The 26,150-nt window shown below is 35.0% G+C and overlaps 1 protein-coding gene across 5 annotated transcripts in view; it reads left to right on the forward strand.

Annotated features, from left to right (window-relative positions):
• STAG2 (stromal antigen 2) overlaps positions 1-26,150 on the forward strand; it is a 130,397-nt gene that overhangs the window by 64,780 nt on the left and 39,467 nt on the right. For all 5 annotated transcript variants that reach the window (XM_025276230.3, XM_025276231.2, XM_044937211.1 and 2 more), the window contains exons 6-14: positions 2,473-2,549; positions 4,345-4,549; positions 6,756-6,907; positions 9,424-9,497; positions 10,622-10,745; positions 11,547-11,645; positions 11,742-11,821; positions 16,704-16,811; positions 17,667-17,778. In XM_025276230.3, the coding sequence (XP_025132015.1) occupies positions 2,473-2,549; positions 4,345-4,549; positions 6,756-6,907; positions 9,424-9,497; positions 10,622-10,745; positions 11,547-11,645; positions 11,742-11,821; positions 16,704-16,811; positions 17,667-17,778 (1,031 nt within the window). The remainder of the gene's footprint in view (positions 1-2,472; positions 2,550-4,344; positions 4,550-6,755; positions 6,908-9,423; positions 9,498-10,621; positions 10,746-11,546; positions 11,646-11,741; positions 11,822-16,703; positions 16,812-17,666; positions 17,779-26,150) is intronic.

A 26,150-nucleotide genomic window follows, 5' to 3' on the forward strand; every position in this document is an offset into this window, starting at 1 on the left:
ATTTTACCATGTTAAGGTCATTATGTATTTAAACATACTCAAAAAATATTTTGATGGAATTCCTTTTTAAATGAATTAGACACATATTTAAGTATATACAGTGTACTTTAACCTATTCCTGTGGATCTAGGATTGTTATTATGAGTGTCCAGTTATTTTACTGTAGTTAATGCTTTTTGTAGCTATTGAGGTAGGTGGAGAGATGTTTGGCCCCACACTGAGTGGCTCCAGACCGCCCTGTGGTTGGTGATTCTGCAGCCAATGTTGTTTCCTTTTTTCTTTTCTGGTCGACTGTCACTTTTCAGTTTACCAGTTTTTAAATAACTCATTTCATGTCCCCCACACTTTTAAGGCAGTGGGATCTGGCCTGGTGTCCTGATGGCTCCTTCATACCTGCCTGAGAAGAATTATATGCATGAAGTTTGTGACAGCCACTTTCTTTTCTCTTTATATTTGAATTTATGACTGTTACATGATTTATTAGATGTGAGGAGGAGCTTTAGAAGTTTGTCAAGCTGTATGCAATATGTTTACTTTGACATATCTAAATGTTTATTTCATATAAATTATTTCAGGGATTGAGTTACTTGTTCTCTAGCATTACCAAATTTACAGTATTTGGGTATAAAGTATGGAAAGTTTTTGAGATATATTCATGGCTCTAAATAAAAATTAAAAACTCCTTCAAAACATTTTTGAGAACGTGCTTCTTTAGCTGGAGAAATCATGCTTGCTTCCAAATTTGTTATTATTTGTAAACAACCTTTTTTTTTTTAAGGTGATAAGTAAGGGTTCTTTTACAGTACCAGTAGAAATTGATATCACCTGGGGCTGGGCAACATGATGTTGACTAATAATGTCATAGAAATTATTTATAATTTCTCTTTGCCTTAGCATCAGTTTTCTCATTTGTAAAGCCAGGATTATAGTACCTGCTATACAGGCTTGTTTTCAGGGCTTAAGTGGCCGGTACATAGGAGGCTCAGTGGATGTTAGTTCATGTTCTAATTCTGTGGCTTTGTTGGACTACTGGAAGGTCTTAAATTGCATGTCTATAGAGAAGGAGCTCACATAGCTGTTGCTCTTTCAGATTAGGAGTTGGAAAGACAGTATGATGTTTTGTTGCTGTTTTTAGTTTTATATACATACACATGCACACATACACAAAATAGAGCTTGGTCAATTGAAATACATCTATTAATTATATCTAATTTTTATAATAAATCTCGTCTTCCTGTACCAAGACATTCTTTTATTTTTTGGCTACACCTTGCACCATGCTGGATCTTACTTCCCTGTCCAGAGATGGAACCTGTGCCCCCTGTATTGGGAACACATAGTCTTAATTACTGGACTGCCAGGGGAGTCCCAAGACATCCTTCTAGATATTAGTATATTTATAGTATTCATAGTGATTAGACTGGCAAAGTATAAATAATATAGAAATGTAGTTTAAGAAATTCACTTTTTACAGTTATTCTTTTTTTTTTTTTTTGGTGACACCCTATCAATGAAAATTCATGTATGACTTCTTACATTGTCTCCTACTCATACTTTTTTCTTAGAAATTCCTTTTCTAATATTTGACATATACCTGGTTAACTTTTACACTTGTCTTTTATTTTTGAAATATATTAATATTTGATTAACAGTGTTGTGTTAATTTCAGGTATACAACAAAGTGATACAGTTATACTACTACTTGTAATGTGTATCCTTTCTCCCCTCCTATCCCATCCTCCTTTAAAAGGAAATGTCCACTATCAAATTCCTTCTCTGTGAAACACCTACTTACTCAAATCTTAATTCTTTTCTTTCTTTTTTTTTTAGCCTATCTTGGTTTTTCCACTCATTAGGGGATTTATTATGTACTACCTTTAATACTTTATCCCTGCCCACCCCCCCACCCCATTATTCTTTGTTTAAACTTACAACTAGGTTACAGACTTCTGGATGAGCAGGAACTACAACTTACTACTTTTGTTTATTTGAAGTCCTTTGAGGTGGATGGTGGGATACAGTTGCCTTACGTACAGTTGTGCTTAATAAAGAAACCTGCCTACAGTGAATTCTTCCTATTACTCTTTCCCTTATTTTCTTCAGGTTCATCCTCAGGGCTTTAAATGTTATCCTAGATGGCTGCCTCATTATTGATGACATATGCTTTGTATTAAAGAATTTAGCCAGTATACATATTCTAGGAGTGAGTAAAGTGAGTTAGGTAGAAATGGCTAAGGCTGATTGTTCCATGAAAAGAAAGAAAAGATAGCTGTCAGAAGTGTGGGTCTGTTTTCTTGTATATGTTGAGAGTGGTATTTGTGCTTTATAGGATTGAGTATCATGGTGAAGATCACGTGATATAGAAGTATACCTTATTGTGTGACTGTAGACATATTAGTGTTAGAGATGGACTTAGAAGTTCTCTATTTTTTTATTTACCATATATTAACTTCTTACTCTTGGAAATTTCAGGTGTTGTCACAGCAGAAATGTTTAGACATATGCAGAACTCTGAAATAATTCGAAAAATGACTGAAGAATTTGATGAGGTAAGTTAATACCCTGAATATTGTGATAATTTTATGTACCTTGATCTTCAGAATATTAAATTTTGAATATTAGTGTTGTAGATAAAAGCTTTGGTAGTAGAAATCCAGTTAAATGATGGCCATGTGACCTTGGGCAAATTGTTGTCTTAGCATAAGTTTCACCATCTGTAAAATGGAGCTACAAATACTTAAAGGGCTCTTAAGAAGATTGAATGCAATGTTTGAAAACTTCCTTAGCATTTTACAATGTCTGGCACATAGTAAGAACTAAATGGTAGCTCTTTTGTTAAAAAATTAAAATTTCAACAGAGAATAAAATTAAGTGCCCATGAGCATGTGTAAGCTCAGGCAAAGATAAATGCATGCAGGTATATTTTATTGTTTAAAGTCTTATTTATGTTTCACATGTGAATAACAAGAACAATACAAATACATAATAAATAGTAGCTTAGACCTTAGTTGATTATCATAATGATGTTTTTGAAGTATTATTGCCAATAAAGACATATTTAGATTTACTGTAATATAAACTCCTTCAAGGCAGGGATTTTTGTTTGTTTTGTTCACATCTGTATTCAAGCCCCAGTAGTTTTTACTCTTCAAAACTTTTCACTGTGATTTCAAGTAGAAAGCCTTTCTCATTTGAGTTTTATATGGTTTTTTTTTTTACCTTATTCAGATGAAGGAGCTTTCAACTATTTTTCTGAAAGATAAGAATTGTTAAAATGGTTTTGATGATCACTAAGTGCTATTAATCAGTCTCTAAGTTGTTGAGATGTAATTATGAGGAATGGTGTTATTTTAACCTTCTGATATTAAATGTTTTAGTGAGAACTTTGTTCTCAATAGCTGTTTGAAATAAGATTCCTGAAATAAGATTTGAAAATACCAGCAAACCAAGTTGCTAACAACAATTAAGATGCTACCTTTCAGTATAGTGCTTAAATGAGCCAATCAGAAAATAGAAGAAAACCTTTTTGTGGAGTATTGGGATCTTATTCTCAGATGAGACATAGTTCAACTTGTGTATGGCATTACTTAAAATTTTTTTAAATATATAGCTCTAATGACAAAATTTAATTGTTAAAAATTTACTAAACCATAATGACCTTAGGACATTCTTGTCAGAAATTTCTATGTAGTATTGGTCTCTGCATTTATTCTTAAGACTTGTTTGTTTTTAATGATTTATGGAGGACCTCAATGTATCTTTGTTGGTGAATGCCCCATCTTATATATAGGAATACTTGAGTACCTGTCTTTACAGGTCATTCTATCTTGTTTTCACTTAAAAAAAATTATTGTTTACATCTGCCGAGTATTTGATATCCTGAGGCTAATAAAAACATACATTGTAATCCTTTGATTGTTTATAAGTCATACATGAATCTATTAGACTGGCTGAGAATATGATTTCATCATGTTGAATCATTAAAACAGGCAACTTTGGTTTGATTTTTGCTCAGTTTTGTTTTAAAGAAATTTAGTGACTATATCTTTGCTTATCAGAATAAAGTTTTATTTGATGGGAGAGGCTTTTTATTTTGGTATGTAATTAGTATATATTTTCATTGGTTGGAGTGAATTCAGACTATCCATTTTTATCTTAAATAAAAGACCAGATGTGTTCAAAGGTATCTCTACCTTTGCATATTATTCTTCTGCCTACTTTTGAGGATTTATTATAGAAGATGAGATAAAGGAGTCTTTTCAGCTTCTGCCTAGAGTATTTAAAAAACAAGTTTATTGAATTATGGGTTTTAAGTGAAATTGCTGTTTAAAATTTCTATTTTAGGATAGTGGAGATTATCCACTTACAATGGCTGGTCCTCAGTGGAAGAAGTTCAAATCCAGTTTCTGTGAATTCATTGGCGTATTAGTACGGCAGTGTCAATATAGTATCATATATGATGAGTACATGATGGATACAGTCATTTCACTTCTTACAGGATTGTCTGACTCACAAGTCAGAGCATTTCGACATACAAGCACCCTGGCAGGTCAGTATTTAGAAATCTTTTTGTGCATTTTCTTAGGTTCGAGATGAAAATGGTTTTCATTAAAAGGAATGACATTATGGTGACAAACTAATTTTATTTAATAAGTAGCCCCTAAGAGGACATTCTCCCCTTTCCTCCAACTCCCATGAATTATGGAGAATGGAATGATAGTTTGGTTCTCTGAAGACATACTATAATTTTCTTGTGTTAAACCTACTTGATTCCTATCTACCTCTTCTCCCTTTCTGTGGCATAGTAATCTGTTGGGTCTTGAAATATGTTTTATCAGGGAAGGTATTGGCATCAAATTTGGGGAGCAGTGATTTTGGATATGTAGTTCTAAATGACCTGTGTGCATAGTCACTACTAGCATAGTCCCAGTAAGATTGTCCCTATAGGATGATGCTTATTTAACCACATCAAAAAAGTTGGTTTTTCTTATGCTTCTGAGTAACTTTAGGCTGAGTCAATTTCTCTGATTTTTACATGAAATAAGTTACATTTTTAAGGCTCACATGATTAATTCTAGAACAGTGATTTTTGATGTTGATGTTGATAAAATGTCCTGGTTTCTCTTTTGTGCTGAAGGTAAAATTGTTCATATACCGTTATTGAATATGTGCCTTTTAATTTGAGTATGAGTAAATCGACCAGGCATTAATTGTTAAGTATTCTATGCATTAATGATAGAATATTTTGATTTCTACAAAAATTTTTCATTCTCTAAATGTGGGGATATTTTTCCTTTAGAGTATTTCCCTAAAGAATTAAAGCTGTGATTAAAGATGTTCTTTTGCTCAGCCCTCCATTAAAAAAAATGCAGACAGTCTCCCTGTAGGTTTTTAGATTTGAGGTCACAAATTATGAATGTGATTGATCTGTGTACTTAGGTAGCTTTGATTTTAAGAACTTGAATGGTTAAAGTAAATTAAAAACACATATAACGGGCAAGGTGAGTAATTTTAGATCAGAATGAGAAAATGGTTTGCTGAGGGTATACAATAGCTCAGAGCAGAAGATTGGGAATCTCTTTTAAAAAGAGAGCTGCTGCTGTTAAGTCACTTCCGTCGTGTCCAACTCTGTGCGACCGCATAGACAGCAGCCCACCAGGCTCCCCCGTCCCTGGGATTCTCCAGGCAAGAACACTGGAGTGGGTTGCCATTTCCTTCTCCAGTGCATGAAAGTGAAAAGTGAAAGTGAAGTCGCTCAGTCGTGTCCGACTCCTAGCGACCCCATGGACTGCAGCCTACCAGGCTCCTCCATCCATGGGATTTTCCAGGCAAGAGTACTGGAGTGGGGTGCCATTGCCTTCTCTGTTTAAAGAGAGCTAGTAGCCACAAATTAAGGTTTAGTTTTGTGGTGTTCTGTCATGCAGTGAATCAGGCTTGAGAAGTAGTCTGACCTAAGCTAAAAAAAAAAAAAGCATAATATGTTCAGATATTTCAATTAATAAGTTTGAAATCACAGGCAGTGAGTTCTGTCTCAGTAACGAGTTCAATAACAAGGTGGAGATCTGGAGAAACTCTGATACAAAGCACTTTATTGAGTGACATTTTACTCTGTACTTTTGACTTTTTATCTTGATCTGTCTTTCATAATTGCATCATTGTCTTTATGATGATATATAATAAGAGTAAAATTAAAGGAAGTCAAATACTGATAAAACTGGCCAACATTTCTACACACTGTACTTTGATAAAAAGCACTTACGTTCCCTCCCCCTTTGGTTGCTGGATAGCTAAATGACTGCTGTATTAGTCAAAATTTATTTAGAAGGTAAATCAAGATCTCTTGAAAAGGTCATTGTAGGGGACCTATCATTGAATAGTGAGCATAGTCTAGAGTAATATTATCTAGTTTTGAATCTTGTTTTAACTATGTATATGAATTGTGTAGTTTGAGGCAGATTTCTTAAGCTCCCTGAACTTCAGATTCTTCATGAATGAAATGAGGATAATATTTAACTTTGAGGGCTGTTGTAAGGATTAGGAGTTAATCCGAGAAATACTTAACATAGGTAACTGACTGACATATAGTAAGTATTCGATACACATTAGCTGTTGTTGTACTATTATTGTCATTTGTAGCAGCTGTATTTTTCTATTAGAAGTGGAACAGCCCATCTTGTTTTTAATTTTTCTTAAGTAGATCATAACTTGTAAATTTTTCTGTGAGACTAATTTCAACATTTTCCGTTTAAAAATAGCTATGAAGTTGATGACAGCTTTGGTGAATGTGGCACTAAATCTTAGCATTAATATGGATAATACACAAAGACAGTATGAGGCAGAACGGAATAAAATGATTGGAAAACGAGCCAATGAGAGGCTAGAACTCCTGCTACAGAAGCGGAAAGAGGTACACTCTTGTATTGAATATTTAAGCTGTTAGTGTGTGACCAACTTAGTCACCATTAATTATGATATATAACTTTGCTAGTTCATCAGATAAAATTTTTTGAAAAATTTAAACAATATGTTTAAAGTTGTTTATACATCTAACTTATTTTTATTGACTGTCCATGCCAAGAGTACCTTCTGTATATATTTCCTTTCTGTGTGGACTAGGATTAAGAGTTGAACTCTTCACGTAAGGAGTCCTGGGCCAGTCTGACAAGTTGTCTTATGCTTTATTGTTATTCATGTCTACTGTGAAAATCTATCTCCTAACTCTACCCTCAATTTATTGTCGGGATCAAATGAGGTTTCACTTATGTAAAATCCCTTTGAAAAATAGGGATAAGCTATTTATGGTGTCATAATCCATGTTTTTGGTGTGTGTGTGTGTGTGTTTTGTGTGTGTAGTGTAAGAGACCCTTGAATAACATTAATGACTGACCACCAAATTCAACTTTGAATGAGGAAAATGTTTTTTCAGTTCTATGCTAAAAAGTAATTAATAAAATCTTTTGGTATTGGGTTTTTTTTTTTTTGGCCATGCCATGCAGCGTGTGGGATCTTAGTTTTCGGACAGGGATTGAACCCAGGCCCCAGCAGTGAAAGTGCTGAGTACTAACTACTGTACCGCTAGGGGATTCCCTCGATGTTGTGTTTTTTATTTAAATTCCTTTTTCATTGGTAATATAATATTTTGCTATCTGATATTGGGAATGTTTATTTTTATTTTGAATAGGCAAAGTCTGATGTTTCAAAAACATTGCTAATGTAGTTGAGCTAAAATATTTGCCATGGGATATTTGCCATGGAATTTATGGAATCCATAAATTACTTGATTCTGACATTTTGTGGGGGTGATTGTAGTAACTATAATTTAAAAGTTGGTCATTTCTGAGATAGCCAATAACTTCTAAAAATGCCCCTTGCCCAAGAAATGCCAGAAAAATCTTGCCCACATTTCCCCCATGCCTAAATTCTTCTTTTTCATAAACATTTGAACCATGAACAACATATGTTTGAACTGTGCAGATCCATTTACACATGGATTTTTTTTTCAGTAGTAAATATTACAGTTCTTATATGATCCATGGTTGGTTGAATCTTTGGTTGTGAAACCTTGTATGTGCAGAAACCGTGGATAGAGTGAAACTGCATATACAGAGGGCCACCTATAGGTTTTACTTAGATTTTCAACTGTGCAGAGGGTCAGCAACCCTAACCCCTACATTGTTCAAGGATTAACTGTAGTTGAAATGAAGAATTGACCTTTTGCCCTTTAATTTAGTTAATAAATTGCATTGGATGCTTTATTAGCTGAACATAATGTATAAAATTATGGCCTTATTCTGAATATAGCATGAATGGATATAAAAGGGTTTTGAGTTTAAAGTTCTTCTATCATATAAGATATTAATACTTCTAGGTTGGGTTGAGTTTTTAAACATGTTGAAAGCCCTCCTGTGCCTTTGATTGTGCTAATGAATACAAGTGAATGCCCTGTTAGCATTATTTGGAAATGTGAGATTACACTTGTGAAAAGAAAAAAAGTGTTTTACGAAAACACAGAACATAATTCTGAAAGCTAATTGATACTTAGAGTGTGAAAGATTTTTCTTGTAATTCTGAAGCTCTGAATCAATTTTCTCTTAACTCTAAAGCTCTGAATTGAAAATATATGGAAGTAAATAAGTCATCCAAGATTTGAAATGTTTAGTTGATTATTTCAAGTGAGCCTTGTTTCCCTTAAAAATATTTAACAAGAAGACAAATTTTTTGCCAAGTTATTTTACTCAAATTTTTTTGTTCTTTGATTAGGCAGTAGATAACAGTAGTAGTAGATGAGTTAATTTTCAGATGCTAAAAACCAAGATAATGAAGCATTGTTATTTTTTGATATGAACATAAATGTTATTTAATAGATAAGTAATATAATAAAATGGGCTTCCCTGGTGGCTCAGAGGTTAAAGCGTCTGCCTCCAATGCGGGAGACCCGGGTTTGATCCCTGGGTCAGGAAGATCCCCTGGAGAAGGAAATGGTAACCCACTCCAGTATTCTTGCCTTGAGAATACCATGGACAGAGAAGCCTGGTAGGCTACATTCCACGGAGTCGCAGAGAGCCGGACACGACTGAGCGACTTCACTATACTCACTAGTATAATAAACTATTTAAAAGATTTCTTTACATACATTTATACAATAGAAATATGTGACCATCTGAAAAAATTAGTCAACCAGCTAAACATTAGCAGTGACATTAACAACAATGTACAAATATTCCAGGTATCAAGGGAGTTTAGCTACCTTTTATGCAACAGCTTTTAGTTTTTCTATGTGGACAGTTTTCGTTTAGTGAAATTAAAAATTGCATGAAAGTATCAAAACTCTGGAGAAACATACATTTGTGTTTGTACCAACTTTTACATGTTTTTTTGGTTGTTTTCTATTACAATTGCAAAGCAATGATGTGTTCTTTTCAGCTTCAAGAAAATCAAGATGAAATAGAAAATATGATGAATGCAATATTTAAGGGAGTGTTTGTACATAGATACCGGTAAGTCAGGACAGTTTTTTCTATGTAACTCTTATTCTCTTCAAGTTTGGTTATTCAGTGGTTTAGGCAATATAAATATAGTGGTAACAGTGTTAAGAGTAAGATCAGTGTTAGAATCTAAGGTCTTCCACTGATTGGGACACTCAAGGCAAGTTACTTAACTGCTCTGAACTTTATTTTCTACCTGAAAAATGGGGGAATGTTGTGCTCGACTTGTAGATGCCCAGAAAATGGAAGCTACTACTGTTACTAGGAGTGAGGGTACAGAACACTTAATTGCTTTTGGATGTACTGTGTTAGCAGAGATTGTACATTTTGATTCCTGATTCTTTCCTCTTCGATTTGAATATCAGTGGGAAAATTTGAGTAGATTTAAGTGAGTTGTTGCCCTTATTTTGAATGAGCAGAAGAAAGAAATAGGTATTCTTGCCATCATTTCTGCAGTAACCTGTTCTTTAAATATTGGTGGCATTTTTATTTAACTTTGTCATTTTCTTAATTTGGCAGTTACTAAATCAGGTTAATACTTGCTTTGTAATATCCTTTTGTTCGTTCTTAGCTTTTTATTTCTACTGTCACCATTACTTTAGTCTATTCCTTCATCATTCTAGAGATTATTGCAGTTGTCTTAAAATGTTCTTTTGTTGAATCATTCCTCTACTCAAAAGCGTTGAATGACTTACCAGTACCTACAGGATGAATTCAGAATGATTTATATGATGTTCAAATCCAAATTGAGCTTGGCCTCAATATTAGGTGTAACTAATTCTCACCTGGAAAATACACTGTAACCAGACTAATGTTCCGACTGTCTTCTGAATACACCATGCCCAGCAGGTGTGAATAAAGGCTGGGGTATGACATGATAGAGAAGGTGGGAGTTGGATTTTGTTTGTAGGTTTATTGAACTTTAAATATTTATTTAGTGATAATTGTACTTCGACAACTAGACTGTAAGCTTGGGGCATTTAGGGGCCATGCTTCAATTCTTCTTGTAAATCCCCAGTAATACTTAAGGTAGTGCTATGTTCATAGTAGGTATCAAGTATTGGCGTTGCATAAAGAATCCACAAGTCCTGTGGTATACTGACACTAATATGCATAATTTTCTTTCTTCCATGCAGTGATGCAATAGCTGAAATCCGAGCTATTTGCATTGAAGAAATTGGCATTTGGATGAAAATGTATAGTGATGCCTTTCTTAATGACAGTTATTTAAAATATGTTGGTTGGACTATGCATGATAAGGTAAGATATATATAGTGCTTTTCTTTCTACACATAAGCATAGCTATGTGCTACTCTCATTCATAGTGAATTATCTGCATATACATGTAACTGGGAGCACATTCCTGTAGGCTTCTCTCCTTTATTCTTCTCTATCTGTTCATGAAAATATGGTCTCTATCACATAAAGTACCCTAGATTTTTGAATCTTGGGCACTGATTTAGCCTTTGATCATGAAACAATTTTTGTACTGAAACAACAGGATCATGTAGGTGATGGTGGTAGTGGTAAGACATTTCTTAAGAATAGTAAGAAGAATTCTTACTCTGTTTATATTATATAAGTGCTACATATATACATATACTTAAATTTCTTTAATTTTGATTCTATTGATAAACATGTATCTTAGCCAGATTATAAATTACCACTTGGCCTCTAACCTTTTTAATTTTTTTTAATTGATCTGCCTTTCCGTTAGGCTGTCTCTTCACCTAGCCTTGATCTTTGTACATATCCCTTAGAAATATTATCTTCTATAAAGGAAAACTTACTGTGAAATATGCTACTGTCATCTTTCCCAATAACATTGCTCTGAACAAATTTTCAAAATATTTTCATTTGACCTACAGTAATAGTAACCCAAAGGTATCTAGTCTTAAACGTATGTATTGATTCCTATTTTTGCATTGTCAAGGATGAGAGTTTCTGAAGAAATACCATAGTATAGAACATATTTAAAGTAGAAGATGTGGTATATATCTTGTGTGCTCAGGTTGAAAATATGCAAAATTTTAATGCATTTTCTCCTCTCATTTAATTCAGCAAGGTGAGGTAAGACTCAAATGTCTCACTGCTCTACAAGGGCTTTATTATAACAAGGAACTTAATTCCAAACTGGAGCTATTTACCAGTCGGTTCAAGGTTAGTATTACTCTTAAGTATTTAACATTTACCTGTTATTTTCAAGTATTTTTCTCTTGGTTTCCCTTTAAGAATATTTTATTTTTTCGTCCTTAGGATAGAATTGTTTCTATGACCCTTGACAAAGAATATGATGTTGCAGTACAAGCAATAAAATTACTCACTCTTGTTTTACAGTAAGTATGTATTTACTGCATATTGCTAATGTCTACATATCTTAAAAATACATTAGTGTACTTGGTTTAAATTTATCTATGTCATGACATCCGGTCCCATCACTTCATGGGAAATAGATGGGGAAACAGTGTCAGACTTTATTTTTTGGGGCTTCAAAATCACTGCAGATGGTGACTGCAGCCATGAAATTAAAAGACGCTTACTCCTTGGAAGGAAAGTTATGACCAACCTAGATAGCATATTCAAAAACAGAGACATTACTTTGCCAACAAAGGTCCGTCTAGTCAAGGCTATGGTTTTTCCAGTGGTCATGTATGGGTGTGAGAGTTGGACTGTGAAGAAAGCTGAGTGCCAAAGAATTGATGCTTTTGAACTGTGGTGTTGGAGAAGTCTCTTGAGAGTCCCTTGGACTGCAAGGAGATCCAACCAGTCCATTCTGAAGGAGATCAGCCCTGGGATTTCTTTGGAAGGAATGATGCTAAAGCTGAAACTCCAGTACTTTGGCCACCTCATGCGAAGAGTTGACTGATTGGAAAAGACTCTGATGCTGGGAGGGATTGGGGGCAGGAGGAGAAGGGGACGACAGAGGATGAGATGGCTGGATGGCATCACTGACTCGATGGACGTGAGTCTTAGTGAACTCAAGGAGTTGGTGATGGACAGGGAGGCCTGGCGTGCTGTGATTCATGGGGTCGCAAAGAGTCGGACACAACTGAGTGACTGAACTGAATTGAACTGAGATTTCAATAACCTGGAGTTTTACAGCAAGAAGTTTAGTTTTCTCATGTAAAGTTGAGAAGATAGGAAGAGAGGACCATTGAAGTAGAACATTCTAACTGAGCTAGAAATTCATGTGTTTGCATTCTTGACTAGTTTTCTTTCAATTCTACTGTCTTTAGATGCTCCTGAAATTAAGTTAAACACTCGAGTGTGTTAAATATGTGTATTGTATTTTGTCACACTTTTAGAAATTAGTATTTACTGAAACTTCTCTGTAAACAATCTGAATTTAAAACGTATTATGTTAAAATGTAGGATTGATGCAATTCACTTTTCCCCTTTTTAAAAAGATTGTGGTGACATATGTAACGTAAGATTTAACATTTAAACATATTTCCATGTACAGATCAGTGGAATTAAGTACATTCATATTGTTGTGCAGCCATCATCACCATTATCCATCTCCAGAGTGTTTTTTATCATTTCATACTGATACTCTGTAAAGGACTGCACAGTATGATTTTGTATCATATTGTCTACTTTTCATCTCTGAATTTGACTATTTTAGGTACCTCATATAACTGAAAGTATGTAATATTTGACCTTTTATATCAGGCGTGTTTTACTTAGCATGATGTCTTCAGGGTTCATCCATGTTGTTATATATCAGAATTTCATTCCTTTTTGACACTCAGTATACCACATTTTATATATTCATCCATCAGTGGACATTTAGGTTGTTAACATGATCCAGATAGTTGCTTTTTATTTTTTTTTTTTATTTTATATTGGGGTATAGCCATTTAACGAATGGTGTTGTGATAGTTTCAGGTGAACAGGGAAGGGACTCAGCCATACATATACATGTATCCTTTCTCCCCCAAACTCCCCTCCCATCCAGGCTGCCACATAACATTGAGCAGAGTTACCTCTGCTATATAGTAGGTCTTTGTTGGTTATCTATTTTAAATACAGAAGTGTATACATGTCTATCCCGAATTGCCTGTCACAAAGGGCCTTTTAACAACATTCTAATTCTGATACTCATATGAGAAAGTCATCATGTAAGAGTAGCCAGCAAAATTCTGATAAAAACTAATGAGAGATGACTGCCCACTATGATTTTAAGTCAAAATTATAAAACAACATTGGCTTTATTATTATTATTACTAATTTTTAAAAATTGACATATAATTGATTTATTATATTGTGTTAGTTTCAGGTGTACAGCAAAGTGATTCAGTTATACATTTATGTAGTAGGTCCTTGCTGGTTTTTTGTTTTATACATATCACTGTGTATGTGTTAATCCCTAACTCCTATTTTATCTCTCCCTCTCCTCACCCTAGTAACTTTTAACTTTTGGTAGTGGTGTCTAAACAGACAGAAATGAGTGGCACAAAATAAAGTATAGAGACAAACTTAAATGTATCTAGGAACCTAGTGTAGGGTAAGGGTGGTTTTATATCAAAATAAATGATGTTATGACACTTAGCTTCTATTTGGGGGAAAATTAAATTGGATTCATATTTCATTCTTTATACAGAAGTAATTTCAGGATGGATGAAATGTCTAAATGTAAATAAATGAAATAATTAAAAGTGTTAGATGAAAACTAAGGAGAAGATTAAACATTTTAATTTTATATGTAAACTGGCAATGTCTTTCTGAGAATGGCATAAAACCTAGACATTAAAAAAATTACTGAATTTTAACTACATAAAAAACTACAAATATGTATATGCCATAATGTAAACTCAGAAAACAAATGACAGACTTGGCAGGAGATTTGCACTGTAGAAGTCACTTTCAATAAATCAGTAAAAAGAACAGAAACCCAGTAGTAAAAGAGTCAAAAGTTAGGAATCATGTCACTGACAGAAAAGAAAATAAAAAATTAAACATGCAAAAAGATGATTGGTCATACTTAGAGACATGTATATTAAAATGAGACTTTTTTAACCTACTTTTTTACAAAGATTAATGTGTTTGGTAATACACTAGTTGCATAAGGCTATGTAGAAACAAACCCATAAACTTTATTGATGGGACTGTAAATTGGGATAGCCTCTTTAGAGAAAACTGAAAGTGAAGTCTCTCAGTTGTGTCTGACTCTTTGCGTCCCCATGGACTGTAGCCTACCAGGCTCCTCCGTCCATGGAATTTTCCAGGCAAGAGTACTGGAGTGGGTTGCCATTTCCTTCTCCAGGGGATATTCCTGACACAGGGATTGCACCCAGGTCTCCCACATTGCAGGTAGACACTTTACCATCTGAGCCACCTGGGAAGCCCTGGTGAAAAAAGCTTGGTGGTATCCAAAATTTAAAATGTTCTCATTCTCTAACATAGTACTGTTTGTAATAGGATATTGGAAATATTCTAGATGATTATCAATAGAGGAAGAATTAAGTTAATATATAACAGCTAATACAAGCTCCTTATAGGGGTTATCTCATTTATTGCGGTAGTCCTGTGTGAGGAGTATGGTTGTCAACCCCATTTATATGAAATGGACTACATTGCAGTTATTACAAAGAAGTTAGCTCTACCTCCTAATTTAAATTTGTAGGTTGAGATTAACACTGTTATATATAAAATAGATAGTCCATAAGGACCTACTGTATACCACAGGGAACTTTGCTCAGTACTCGGTAATAACCTTTATGGGAAAAAGAATCTGAAAAAGAATAAATATATGTGTATGTATAACTAAATCATGTTGCTGCACACTTGAAACTAATGTAACATACATAGTAAATCAACTATATTCCAATATGAAATAAAAATTAAAAGTCAAAAAATAAAAGGTAGCTCTATATATACACTGACGTTTTCTGAGAATTCATTTAACCGGGGGGATTTTGAGCAGTCTTAACCATTGCATTTTTCTTTGGGTTTATAAAACTGTCCTGAATTAAATAAGAAAATAGTAGTACTCTACCTAATTTCTATAGCTTCTCCCCTCTTCCTCTGTAATACCATGTGGACACCTTTTTTTGTTGATTCAGCCATGTATATACCTAATAACTGAAACTTTCAGGGACATTCCTTATGGGTTAAAATTAGTGAACTACCTCAAATTTGGTGTAGTTTGATTTGATTCAATATGTGTGTGTATTTATTTATGTGTAGTTATAAAGCAGCAAAAAGCATATTAGGGGGAAAGAGGTGCCAGAGGCCAGAACTTCAAACATAGAGTCTTGGTTTGGAAAACCCAGCAAGGTTTACCCTGGGATTCTGTGGTTGATGGGCCTAATAATGACTTTGATTTACCAAGATTTGTTAGGTTTACTTTCTTCTTTTAAAGTAAGATCAATAAAACAAGCACTATATTTTAGTGAGTTTTTTTTTTTAATGATAAATTGTAATTAAACATCTTTGGCACTTGAATTTTATTATTTGGAAAAATTCTTTTGCATTGTTTTATATGATGTTTAGTACATGGTGAATGAAGTATTATTCTTCATCACTGTGAGGTAACTAGGGTGTTAGTATATTTTAACGTTGTAAAATTGTATCCTTAATATTACCATGAAATACATGGAAAGTGTTTTCTTTGATTATTAACTAAGCTCCAAGGGATTCAGATGGTAAAGAATCAGCCTGCCAATGTAGGAGACAGAGGCAGGACACTCCAGTTCGATCCCTGGGTTGGGAAGATCCCCTGGAGGAGGAAATGGCAACCCACTCCAGTATTCTTGCATGGAGAGAATCCCATGGACAGAGGAACCTGGTGGGCTGCAGTCCATGAGATTTCAGAGTCGGACATGACTGAGGACACACGCGCACACTGAGCGTGCCACTACTTTATTTTCTATGTTAGTTTATATTATTTTGTCTTCATTTCCCTTTAGCACATTTGTCGCGTGGTTATTTCTCTTAGTATATATTTCTTTATGCCCGATATTCACTCTAATTTTAGGTCTGATCTTGGGTGTTCACAAAATACTCAGCTCTTTGTCAGAGGATGCTTTTACTAATAGATGATAACCAAGTAAGGTTGATTTCTTCTTGAAACAACTTCTTAATGACCTGTTCTTTAAAACACAAGTTTAGGAGTGAAAATGTACTATTTTTTAATGTATGAGTATGAATTTTTGTACCAGTAAACTTAAAATTACAGCATTGTTTTGAAAACTGCTATTGCTTATTTGTTTTCAGGAGTAGTGAAGAAGTTCTTACTGCAGAAGATTGTGAAAATGTCTATCATCTGGTTTATTCAGCTCATCGGCCAGTAGCAGTAGCAGCTGGAGAATTTCTGTACAAAAAGTAAATCTGCATTTCTGTTGTTCATTTTCTAAAGTCACTTAATGGCAGTAATTTATTGTGTTATAAAATATATATAAATATGACTTATTAATAATTTATTCAGTACAGGTCTTAAGCCTATTTTTATGTATTTTTGCATATAATAAAAGTACTTTGATAACAGTTTGATGTAAGAACCACAAGAATCCTTTAGTCTCTTCACATTTATATTTCTATTTAACACTTCAGATTAGGTAGTAGCAGTGTGAATATCTGATCACCAAAAATATTCAGCAGATATCATGTAGTGGTTTTAAAGAAAACGGAAACATATGGACTAAACTATATTTTTGTAAGATTTTATTAAAATGCTCATTTGAGGTGACACGTTTATTAAGAGTACATGATACAAAGTATTTATGCTATAATTTTTTATTCATTGTTATCCAGTGATAACTGTTTTGTTGTTTATAAGAATGACCATGATATCCATAGAAAAAGGCCACTAAGTTCAGACTTTGGGATAATTGTACAGAAAGGACAGCAGGAAAAGATATGTCATTTTTAAGGAGAAGAATATTTATATTTATGTGCATAAATGGTATAGGTTAGCTATTGTGATACTTTTGTAAAAGGAAATGATTGCATAACATGCAGTAAGATTTTCAAAAAGAAATCATTCAGAAACATTTAGAAGTACCATCAAGTGTGAAATGGAAAAGGTTTACTTAGGTATAATGTTGGACAGTACTGTACCTACCCAGCTCCAATTTATTCTTACTCTGTTAGTTGCTTAAAGATGGAATCCAGACAGGTTTTTAAAATTTCTTAATTAAGAAATACTTTTGTTTTAAAAGTATTTTGCATTGATCTTAGGCTCTTCAGTCGTCGAGATCCAGAGGAGGATGGAATGATGAAAAGAAGGGGACGACAGGGTCCAAATGCCAACCTTGTTAAGACATTGGTTTTTTTCTTTCTGGAAAGTGAGGTTAGTTGATGTTGTTCATTTTATACTTCCATTCAAAACAATTCGGAGATGGGGTTAAAATGATGTAAATCTTAAAATCTTCCAAATATCACAGTAAGTGTTGGATAACATAGAGTTCTACCAATTTATGTTAGTAAGATACTCAAATAATATGATTTATATGTAATGCTAAGAGCATAAATTTTGGAGCTAGGAAGACCTGATTACCAATTTGACTTCTCTACTTCATATTTATATAACCTTGATTCGGTTACTTAACCTTTCTTAAGCCCATTTTCCTTCTAAATGTGTGGATAACAATTTCTTAGACAACAATGAGATAACCCATATAAAACTATTAGCACAGATCTAGCATTTTGTTAGTTCTCAATATTTGGTACCTGTGATGATGATTGTTGTTGTTTTCTAGTATAGAGAAATACATTTGGCTTTTGCATATTGCAGTTTTGCTAAATTCACTTTTAACGTAAGTTTTTATTAAAATTCTTAGGATTTTCTGTAATATGCAATCAAGTCATTTGCAAGTAGTGATAATTTTACTTTTTCCTTTCCTACATTCTTGCCATTAGTTTCTCCAGCCTTATTGTACTGGCTAGGACATTTAGTAGAATGTTGACTAGAAGTGGTGAGAGAGGATAGATTTGGATTGTTCCTGATCTTAAGGGAAAAGCATCCAGTATTTCAGCATTAATTATGTTGTTAGTTACAGGTGTTGTGTAGCTCCTTATTATATTGAGGATGTTTCCTCCTACCCCTTCTTTTGCTGAGAAGTCTTTTTTAAATTTTATTGAAACATAATTGATTCAGCAAAGTGAATCAGTTTATATACAGTGACACACATACATACTTTTCACATTTTTTTTTCGTTATGGTTTATCAAAGGATATTAAATATACTTCCCTGTGCTGTACTAGAATCTTCTTTTTTACCCCTCTTATATATAATGGCTTGCATCTGCTAATCCCAAGCACCAATTTCTTTTCTTCCCCACCTCTTCTCTGCCTTGGCAACCACAAGTCTATTCTCTATGTCTCTAAGTCTGTTTTTGTTTTGTAGATTTGTTTGTATCATATTTTAGATTCTACATACAAGTGATACCATGTGGTATTTGTCTTTTTCTTTCTGACTGCTTAGTATGCTAATCTCTAGGTCCATCCATGTTGTTGCAAATAGCATTATTTTATTATCTTAACAACCGAACTGCTAGGGAAGTCCCTATATCACGTCTTCCATTCATGTGTTGATGGACATTTAATTTGTTTCCATATCTTGCTAATTGAAAATAGTGCTGCTATGAACATAGGGGTGCATGCATCTTTTCAAATTATAGTTTTCTCTGGATATATGCCCAGGAGTGGGATTGCTGAATTATATGGCAACTCTGTTTTTAGTTTTTTGAGGAATCTCCATACTGTTTTCCATATTGACTGCACCAACAGTGTAGGAGGGTTCCCTTTTCTCCACATCCTTTCAGCCTTTTATTATTTGTAGACATGGCCATTCTGACCAGTGTGAGGTGGTACCTCACTGTAGTTTTGATTTGCATTTCTCAAATAATTAGCAATGATAAGCTTCTTTTCATGTGCCTATTGGCCACCTCTATGGTTTTGGAGAAATATCTGTTTAGGTCTTCTGTCCATTTTTGATTAGATTGTTTGTTTTTTTGATATTGAGTTGTATGAGTTGTTTGTATATTCTGTCAATTAAGCCCTTGTCCATCACATTGTTTGCAAATGTTTTCTCCCAGTCATTAGGTTATATTTTCATTGTGCTTATGCTTTCGTTTGCTGTGCAAAAGCTTATAAGTTTGAATAGGTTGCATTTCTTTATTTTTGTTTGTATTTCTTTGCCTTGAGAGAGTGACCTAAGAACACATTGCTATGATTTATGTCAGAGAATGTTTTCTTCTGGGAGTTTTATGTTGTCCTGTCTTATATTTAAGTCTTTAAGCCATTTTGAGTTTATTTCTGTGTGTGGTGAAGAGGGTGTGTTCTAGCTTCTTTGGTTTACTTGAGGCTGTCAAGCTTTCCCAACACCACTTGCTGAAGAGACTGTCTTTTTTCCATTGTATATTCTATTCTCATTTGTCAAAGATTGATTGTCTATAAGTGTGTGGTTGGTTTCAGTTTATTGATTTTTTTGAGAGTGTTTTCTCCATGTTCATGCAATGTGTTGGTATGTGTGTGTATTATAAAGTATAATGTCTTTGATGGGTTTTGGTATCATGGTAATGCTTGTCTCCTAAAATGTGTTGGATAGCTGTAGGGCCCTTTCACACACTGAAGAGAAATGATTTACTTACATAGTGAATTTATAAAGTGAAAGTGAAGTCACTCAGTCGTGCCTGACTTTGCGACCCCATGGACTGTAGTCTATCAGGCTCTTCCGTCCATGGGATTTTCCAGGCAAGAGTACTGGAGTCGATTGCCATTTCCTTCTCCCGGGAATCTTCCCGACCCAGGGATCGAACCCAGGTCTCCCGCATTGTAGGCAGATGCTTTTACCATCTGAGCCACCAGGGAAGTCAGTGAATTGATAAGTAATCATGTATTTTATGTTTTACATAATCATTACCACTCCCATTATGTTACAATATATTTGTAGTGTATTTTATAACTGAGAGTAGTTCACTTATGTAATACAATTGCCACCCCCCATCTCAGTGCAGATTCAGCCAACGGGGGATTCAACCAATAGTGGATTGAAAATATTTTTTTAAAAACTCCAGAAGTTTGAAAAAGCCAAACTTGAATTTGCCATGCACTGTCAACTGTTGGAGAAGGCAGTGGCACCCCACTCCAGTACTCTTGCCTGGAAAATCCCATGGATGGAGGAGCCTGGTAGGCTGCAGTCCATGGGGTCGCGAAGAGTCAGACACGACTGAGCGACTTCACTTTCACTTTCCACTTTCATGCATTAGAGAAGGAAATGGCAACCCGCTCCAGTGTTCTTGCCTGGAGAATCCCAGGGACGGGGGAGCCTGGTGGGCTGTTGTCTGTGGGGTCACACAGAGTTGGACACGACTGAAGTGACGCAGCAGCAGCAGTCAACTATTCACATAGTATTTGCATTGTATTACATATTATAAGTTATCTAGAGTTGATTTAAAGTATATGAAAGGATGAGAGTAGGTTATGTGTAAATACTATACCATTTTATATCATTGGACTTCCTTTGTGGCTCAGCTGGTAAAGAATGCGCCTGCAATGCAGTGGACCTGGGTTTGATCCTTGGGTTGGGAAGATCCCCTGGAGAAGGGAAAGGTTACCCACTCCAGTATTCTGGCCTGGAGAATTCTGGCCTGTCCGCAAAGAGGCAGACACGACTGAGTGACTTTCACTTTCACTTCACTTTATACCATTAACCTGAGCATCCTTGGAAAATCTATGTGTGGTCTTGGAAGTAGTCCCCCTCAGATGCCAAGTTCTCTGGAACTGTATATATCATTATTTTATCAGTGGCTCAGTCACATACTTGGAAATGTAAAAGACAACAATGTTGTGAAACAGGCAACATAGAAAATAATACAATTAGCAGTTATTAGTAAGGTCGCAAGCAAGAATTTAAGTCAAGAACTTTCATTTGGTATAGCTCAGTATACCCAAGGTCATCTAACTTAGTTAAATGATTATATCCAGGTGATAATCCCCTGTTTGTACATCATGGAGCATTTAATCTTTATCTAAAGCTTGACTGCTGATACAAGCTTTAGAAACAAAATTAGAGTGTCCTTTTAACAACTTAATTAAATTTTTAGTAATATAACAACAAGGACTATCTCAGAAGTGAAGAACAAAACTAGGGTTTAATGTTCAGTGAAACATAAACATTTTTCATTGTGAGGGCATTAACCCTGCAGTCAGGGAATGCTTTATCCCATCAAATAAAAATGAGGTTTGTCAGGGAGCCAGGAAAAGCCAAGTGGCAGTCTTGGATTTCCCATAGCCCTGACTGACTGATTTACAGCTGTTGCTTACCCATTTGAAATTCCCCAATTTAGGAGTAGACTATTTGCCATGTTTTAAGGGCATTAGGATAGCAGTAGTTTGACAGGGAGGGGTTAATTTTGTAGAAGCAGAAGAAGCTTTATCTACATGTACCATAATCTTCATAGAGAATGCTTGCTTACTTTACCAAAATAACAAAAGATTTTAAAAACAAATATAAATCACTTAAAGGCACAGAAATTCACAATCTTGTCAAAAGCCATATTCTAAGCAAACTTTGTTCTCTTAACAAAGAGAGAAAACCAAATACCAGTTTGGTACCAGCTTACTGTTAATAACAAAATTTGTTTGTCTGGTTAATATTAGAAAAGTCTTTTCCATAAATTTTGAAGAAGTAGCAGTATTCTTTAAAAGGCATCGGAGTGAAACCATTGAAGGCATGTTTAAAATCTGATTGTATTGCAGTTGACAAAGCAATCTGGTCATTGGTGTGATGTGTAACACTTGAATATGATAACTAGAATTGTAATTGACAACATTTTATCAGGACATATCATATCTTTATGAATTCCACATAATTTCAGGATATCTATAGTAGTAATAGCAACCATACAGTATAACCTCAGAAGATCTATCACCCCTCCAACAGTATTTCCCATGTAATTTAACATGTCAAATTAACCCAGGTATTTTAATACCTCTCTTTGGGATTTCTCAGGGGCCCTCTGAAGCATCCTAAAGCCAGCTAGAGGTCAAAAGAACTTCATTAGAATTTAATTTTAGTAAGTTTTGCCAAAAATGTCAATAGGATTTATAACCGTTAGATAGTATATAGGTCATTGGTAAACAACCAAAGTTAGCACAAGATTAGCCAAAAGTTAAAAAAAGAGTTCAAAGGTAAACATAGAACAGATCACTCCAGAGGTAAAGAAACTTAAAATCCATTATCAAAGGCAGTTCAACATCTCAAGAAACTTGTATTATGTGCAAAACTCTTTTCTTGGGGTCCACTCTCCATAAAGCCTCTCTTTTTTTCTTAATAACTTTGTTTTTTTTAGAAACAGCCACCTGTAAGTCAGACCTACTTTCTTTTTTCTTAATAAAATGCAATTTCATTTCTCATACCTTTTTTCTTTCTTTTTTTTTTTTCTTTTTTAACCTAACTTATTTTCCCTAAGAGACCATGAACTGCCCTTAATATTAGCATTCTGTAGATTGGTGAACATAAGTACCAGTTTTAATTTCTAAAAGCATTTGCTTTCTTACAGACAACATCTCAGGATGGCACCAAACATATTCATTAACAGTCTAAAATCTCTTTAGTTTCTCTGTAAGAGGAAGTTAGTGTTCAGTAATTAATGTTTCAAAATTTTATTTTATTTGGAAATGAATTGAAATGAATTTTGGAAAAATTTCAATAAATGTTTATCACTTAGTTTAGCACAAGCATAGAAATTCAAGTTACCCCTATCTAGAGAAACTATTTTAGACAGCCGTTCCTTAAGTGTAATTATTCTTAATAGAGTTTATCTAAAAGCTCTTGTTCCATTTCTGTTTTTCTTTTTTTTAAAAAGTTTCTTCACTCGAGTTACTTTCCTTGTTGACAAATTTAGCTTGCATTAAACCTAGGCACGATAAAAGTATTACACAATGTTGATGACTCAGACATGTCTTAATTAGATTTACAAACAAGCATTAATACTAGATATTTAATATTGAATATGTCGCAGCTCACGTGAAGCTGAAATTCATTTAGGTTAATTTCTCTTGTAATTGTTTGATTTGTAAGCGCTTACTTTTCTTTAAGCCAGTTGAATTAGAGCTCATTTACAAATTAACCTCATATTATCCAAAAACAAAGACACACACTGAGACATAGATAAATCCAGACAGACATACAGAGGATCTCATAGTTTTCCACTTGAGATTTAAAATGTCTCCTTGACTCTTTTCTCTCTTTTCCTTTATTTATTTGTTTTTTTTTATTGGCTTGAAATTTCCATTTGCCCAAAGCTGAGGTCTCAGGCAAATTGGGCTCTGTATTTCAAGGACATGCCAAAGGTTGTGTGCCGTCCTAAATTGCTTCTGTCCTCTCAAACTCTTTGTGACGCCATGGACTGTAGCCCACCAGGGCTCCAATTGTAAGTTAAATTCCTCTGTCCAGGGGAATCCTTGAGGGCATCTTCCAAACCCAGGGATTGAACCCATGTCTCTTGCATCTCCTGTCATTAGCAGACAGATTCTTTACCACTAGTACCATCTGGAAAGCCCAGGCAAAGGTTAACTTCAAGCTTTTTTCTAGGCAGGCCTTTGTAAAAAGCTGCTGCTGCTGCTGCTAAGTTGCTTCAGTCGTGTCCGACTCTGTGAGACCCCATAGACGGCAGCCCACCAGGCTCCCCCGTCCCTGGGACTCTCCAGGCAAGAACACTGGAGTGGGTTGCCATTTCCTTCTCCAATGCATCAAAGTGAAAAGTGAAAGTTAAGTCGCTCAGTTGTGTCCGACTCTAGCGACCCCATGGACTGCAACCTACCAGGCTCCTCTGTCCATAGGATTTTCTAGCAAAAGTACTGGAGTGGGGTGCCATTGCCTTCTCCATGTAAAAAGCTAGCTCTTTTTAATTGCATATGTAAGAGGAACTGGTTTTGCAGTTGCAAAGGGAAAAAAAATCATTTTAACCAGTTTTCTCCAGAGTCTAAAGAATACCATGGCCATCCTGTGCCAAAAAAGTCATCTTGCCTTTCTGTTCAGTTCAGTTGAGACCGACTCTTGCGACCCCATGGACTATAGCACGCCAGGCCTCCCTGTCCATCACCAACTCCCCGAGTTTACTCAAACTCAACTCATGTCCATTGAGTCGGTGATGCCATCCAACCATCTCATCCTCTGTCGTCCCCTTCTCTTCTTGCCCTCAATCTTTCCCAGTATCACAGTCTTTTCCAGTGAGTCAGTTCTTCACATCAGGTGGCCAAAGTATTGGAGTTTCAGCTTCAGTATCAGTCCTTCCAATGAATATTCAGAACTGATTTCCTTTAGGATGAACTGGTTGGATCTCCTTGCAGTCCAAGGAATTCTCAAAGAGTCTTCTCCATCACCACAGTTCAAAAGCATCAATACTTTGGCCCTCAGCTTTCTTTATAGTCCAACTCTCACATCCATACATTACCACTGGAAAAACCATAGCCTTGACCAGATGGACGTTTGTTGGCAAAGTAATGTCTCTGTTTTTTAATATGCTATCTAGGTTGGTCATAACTTTCCTTCCAAGGAGTAAGCGTCTTTTAATTTCATGGCTGCAGTCACCATCTGCAGTAATTTTGGAACCCCCAAAAATAAAGTCTGACACTGTTTCCAGTTTCCTCATCTATTTCCCATGAAGTGATGGGACCAGATGCCATGATCTTAGTTTTTTGCATGTTGAGCTTTAAGCCAACTTTTTCACTCTCCTGTTTCACTTTCATCAAGAGGCTCTTTAGTTCTTCTTCGCTTTCTGCCATAAGGGTGGTGTCATCTGCATATCTGAGGTTATTGATATTTCTCCTGGCAATCTTTTGTTTCTGTAGCCATAGTTTTATAGCTAAAATATTGACCAAGTAGTGCTCAAGTTGACTCTGAACAGGGCAGGAAAAAAAATTTGCTAAAGTGCAGAAGGAGTGGAAGAAGTTGGGCTTCCCCTCCCCCCACTGATGGATAGGAAATGTTAGAAGGGGATTAGCTGATGGAGAGGGAGACAGGCAGATGGAGGGGTGTAAGGTAGCAACAGGACAAAGAAAGGAGAAAGAAAGGGGAGTGGGGGACACTGGGAGAGCCGACTTAAACAGTGATTTATTTGATCAACTAAAATATAATTTTGGCATTGTAACATGGACAGTCCTCAAAAATCACATAATTCTTTTTCCAATTATGTCTAACTTCTTGTTAGATAATTTTAAGTTAAATTCATGTACCTTAAGTTAGGGAGAGGACCATCCAGGCTTTCACCTAGCACGGCACATTCTTAACCTTTCTCAATCAGCACAAACTGCGAAATTTAAGGTTCCAATTCTCACACAGTTCAATGAATCCCATTCACTAGGTAACGAGCAATAAGGTGAATCTTCCACTCTGGGAATAAAAACTTCATCAACCTTAATCTCTTTTTTCCCTTAAAGAGTGGCATTTTGTCTCACAAATCCTGCTCACAGTGCCAATTAATGTTTTGCAGAAAGTTTATACTTTGATTTCAGGTTCAAAGGATTTGTTAACAAAATAAGTCACTCCTTATATACAAATAAATAGTACAGATATTTATGAAAGAATGACCTAGCTTACTTTCAATATACTAACATTAAAAGAAAAGAGAAATAGAGCAGAAAGTACATCACCAAATTGGGTTTTGACCAACATTCAGACTTAAATAGTGCTTAAAAGTCCTGTGTCACAGCACA

Source organism: Bubalus bubalis, chromosome X (assembly GCF_019923935.1).
Source record: "Bubalus bubalis isolate 160015118507 breed Murrah chromosome X, NDDB_SH_1, whole genome shotgun sequence".
In the NCBI taxonomy this organism is placed as follows: domain Eukaryota; kingdom Metazoa; phylum Chordata; class Mammalia; order Artiodactyla; family Bovidae; genus Bubalus; species Bubalus bubalis.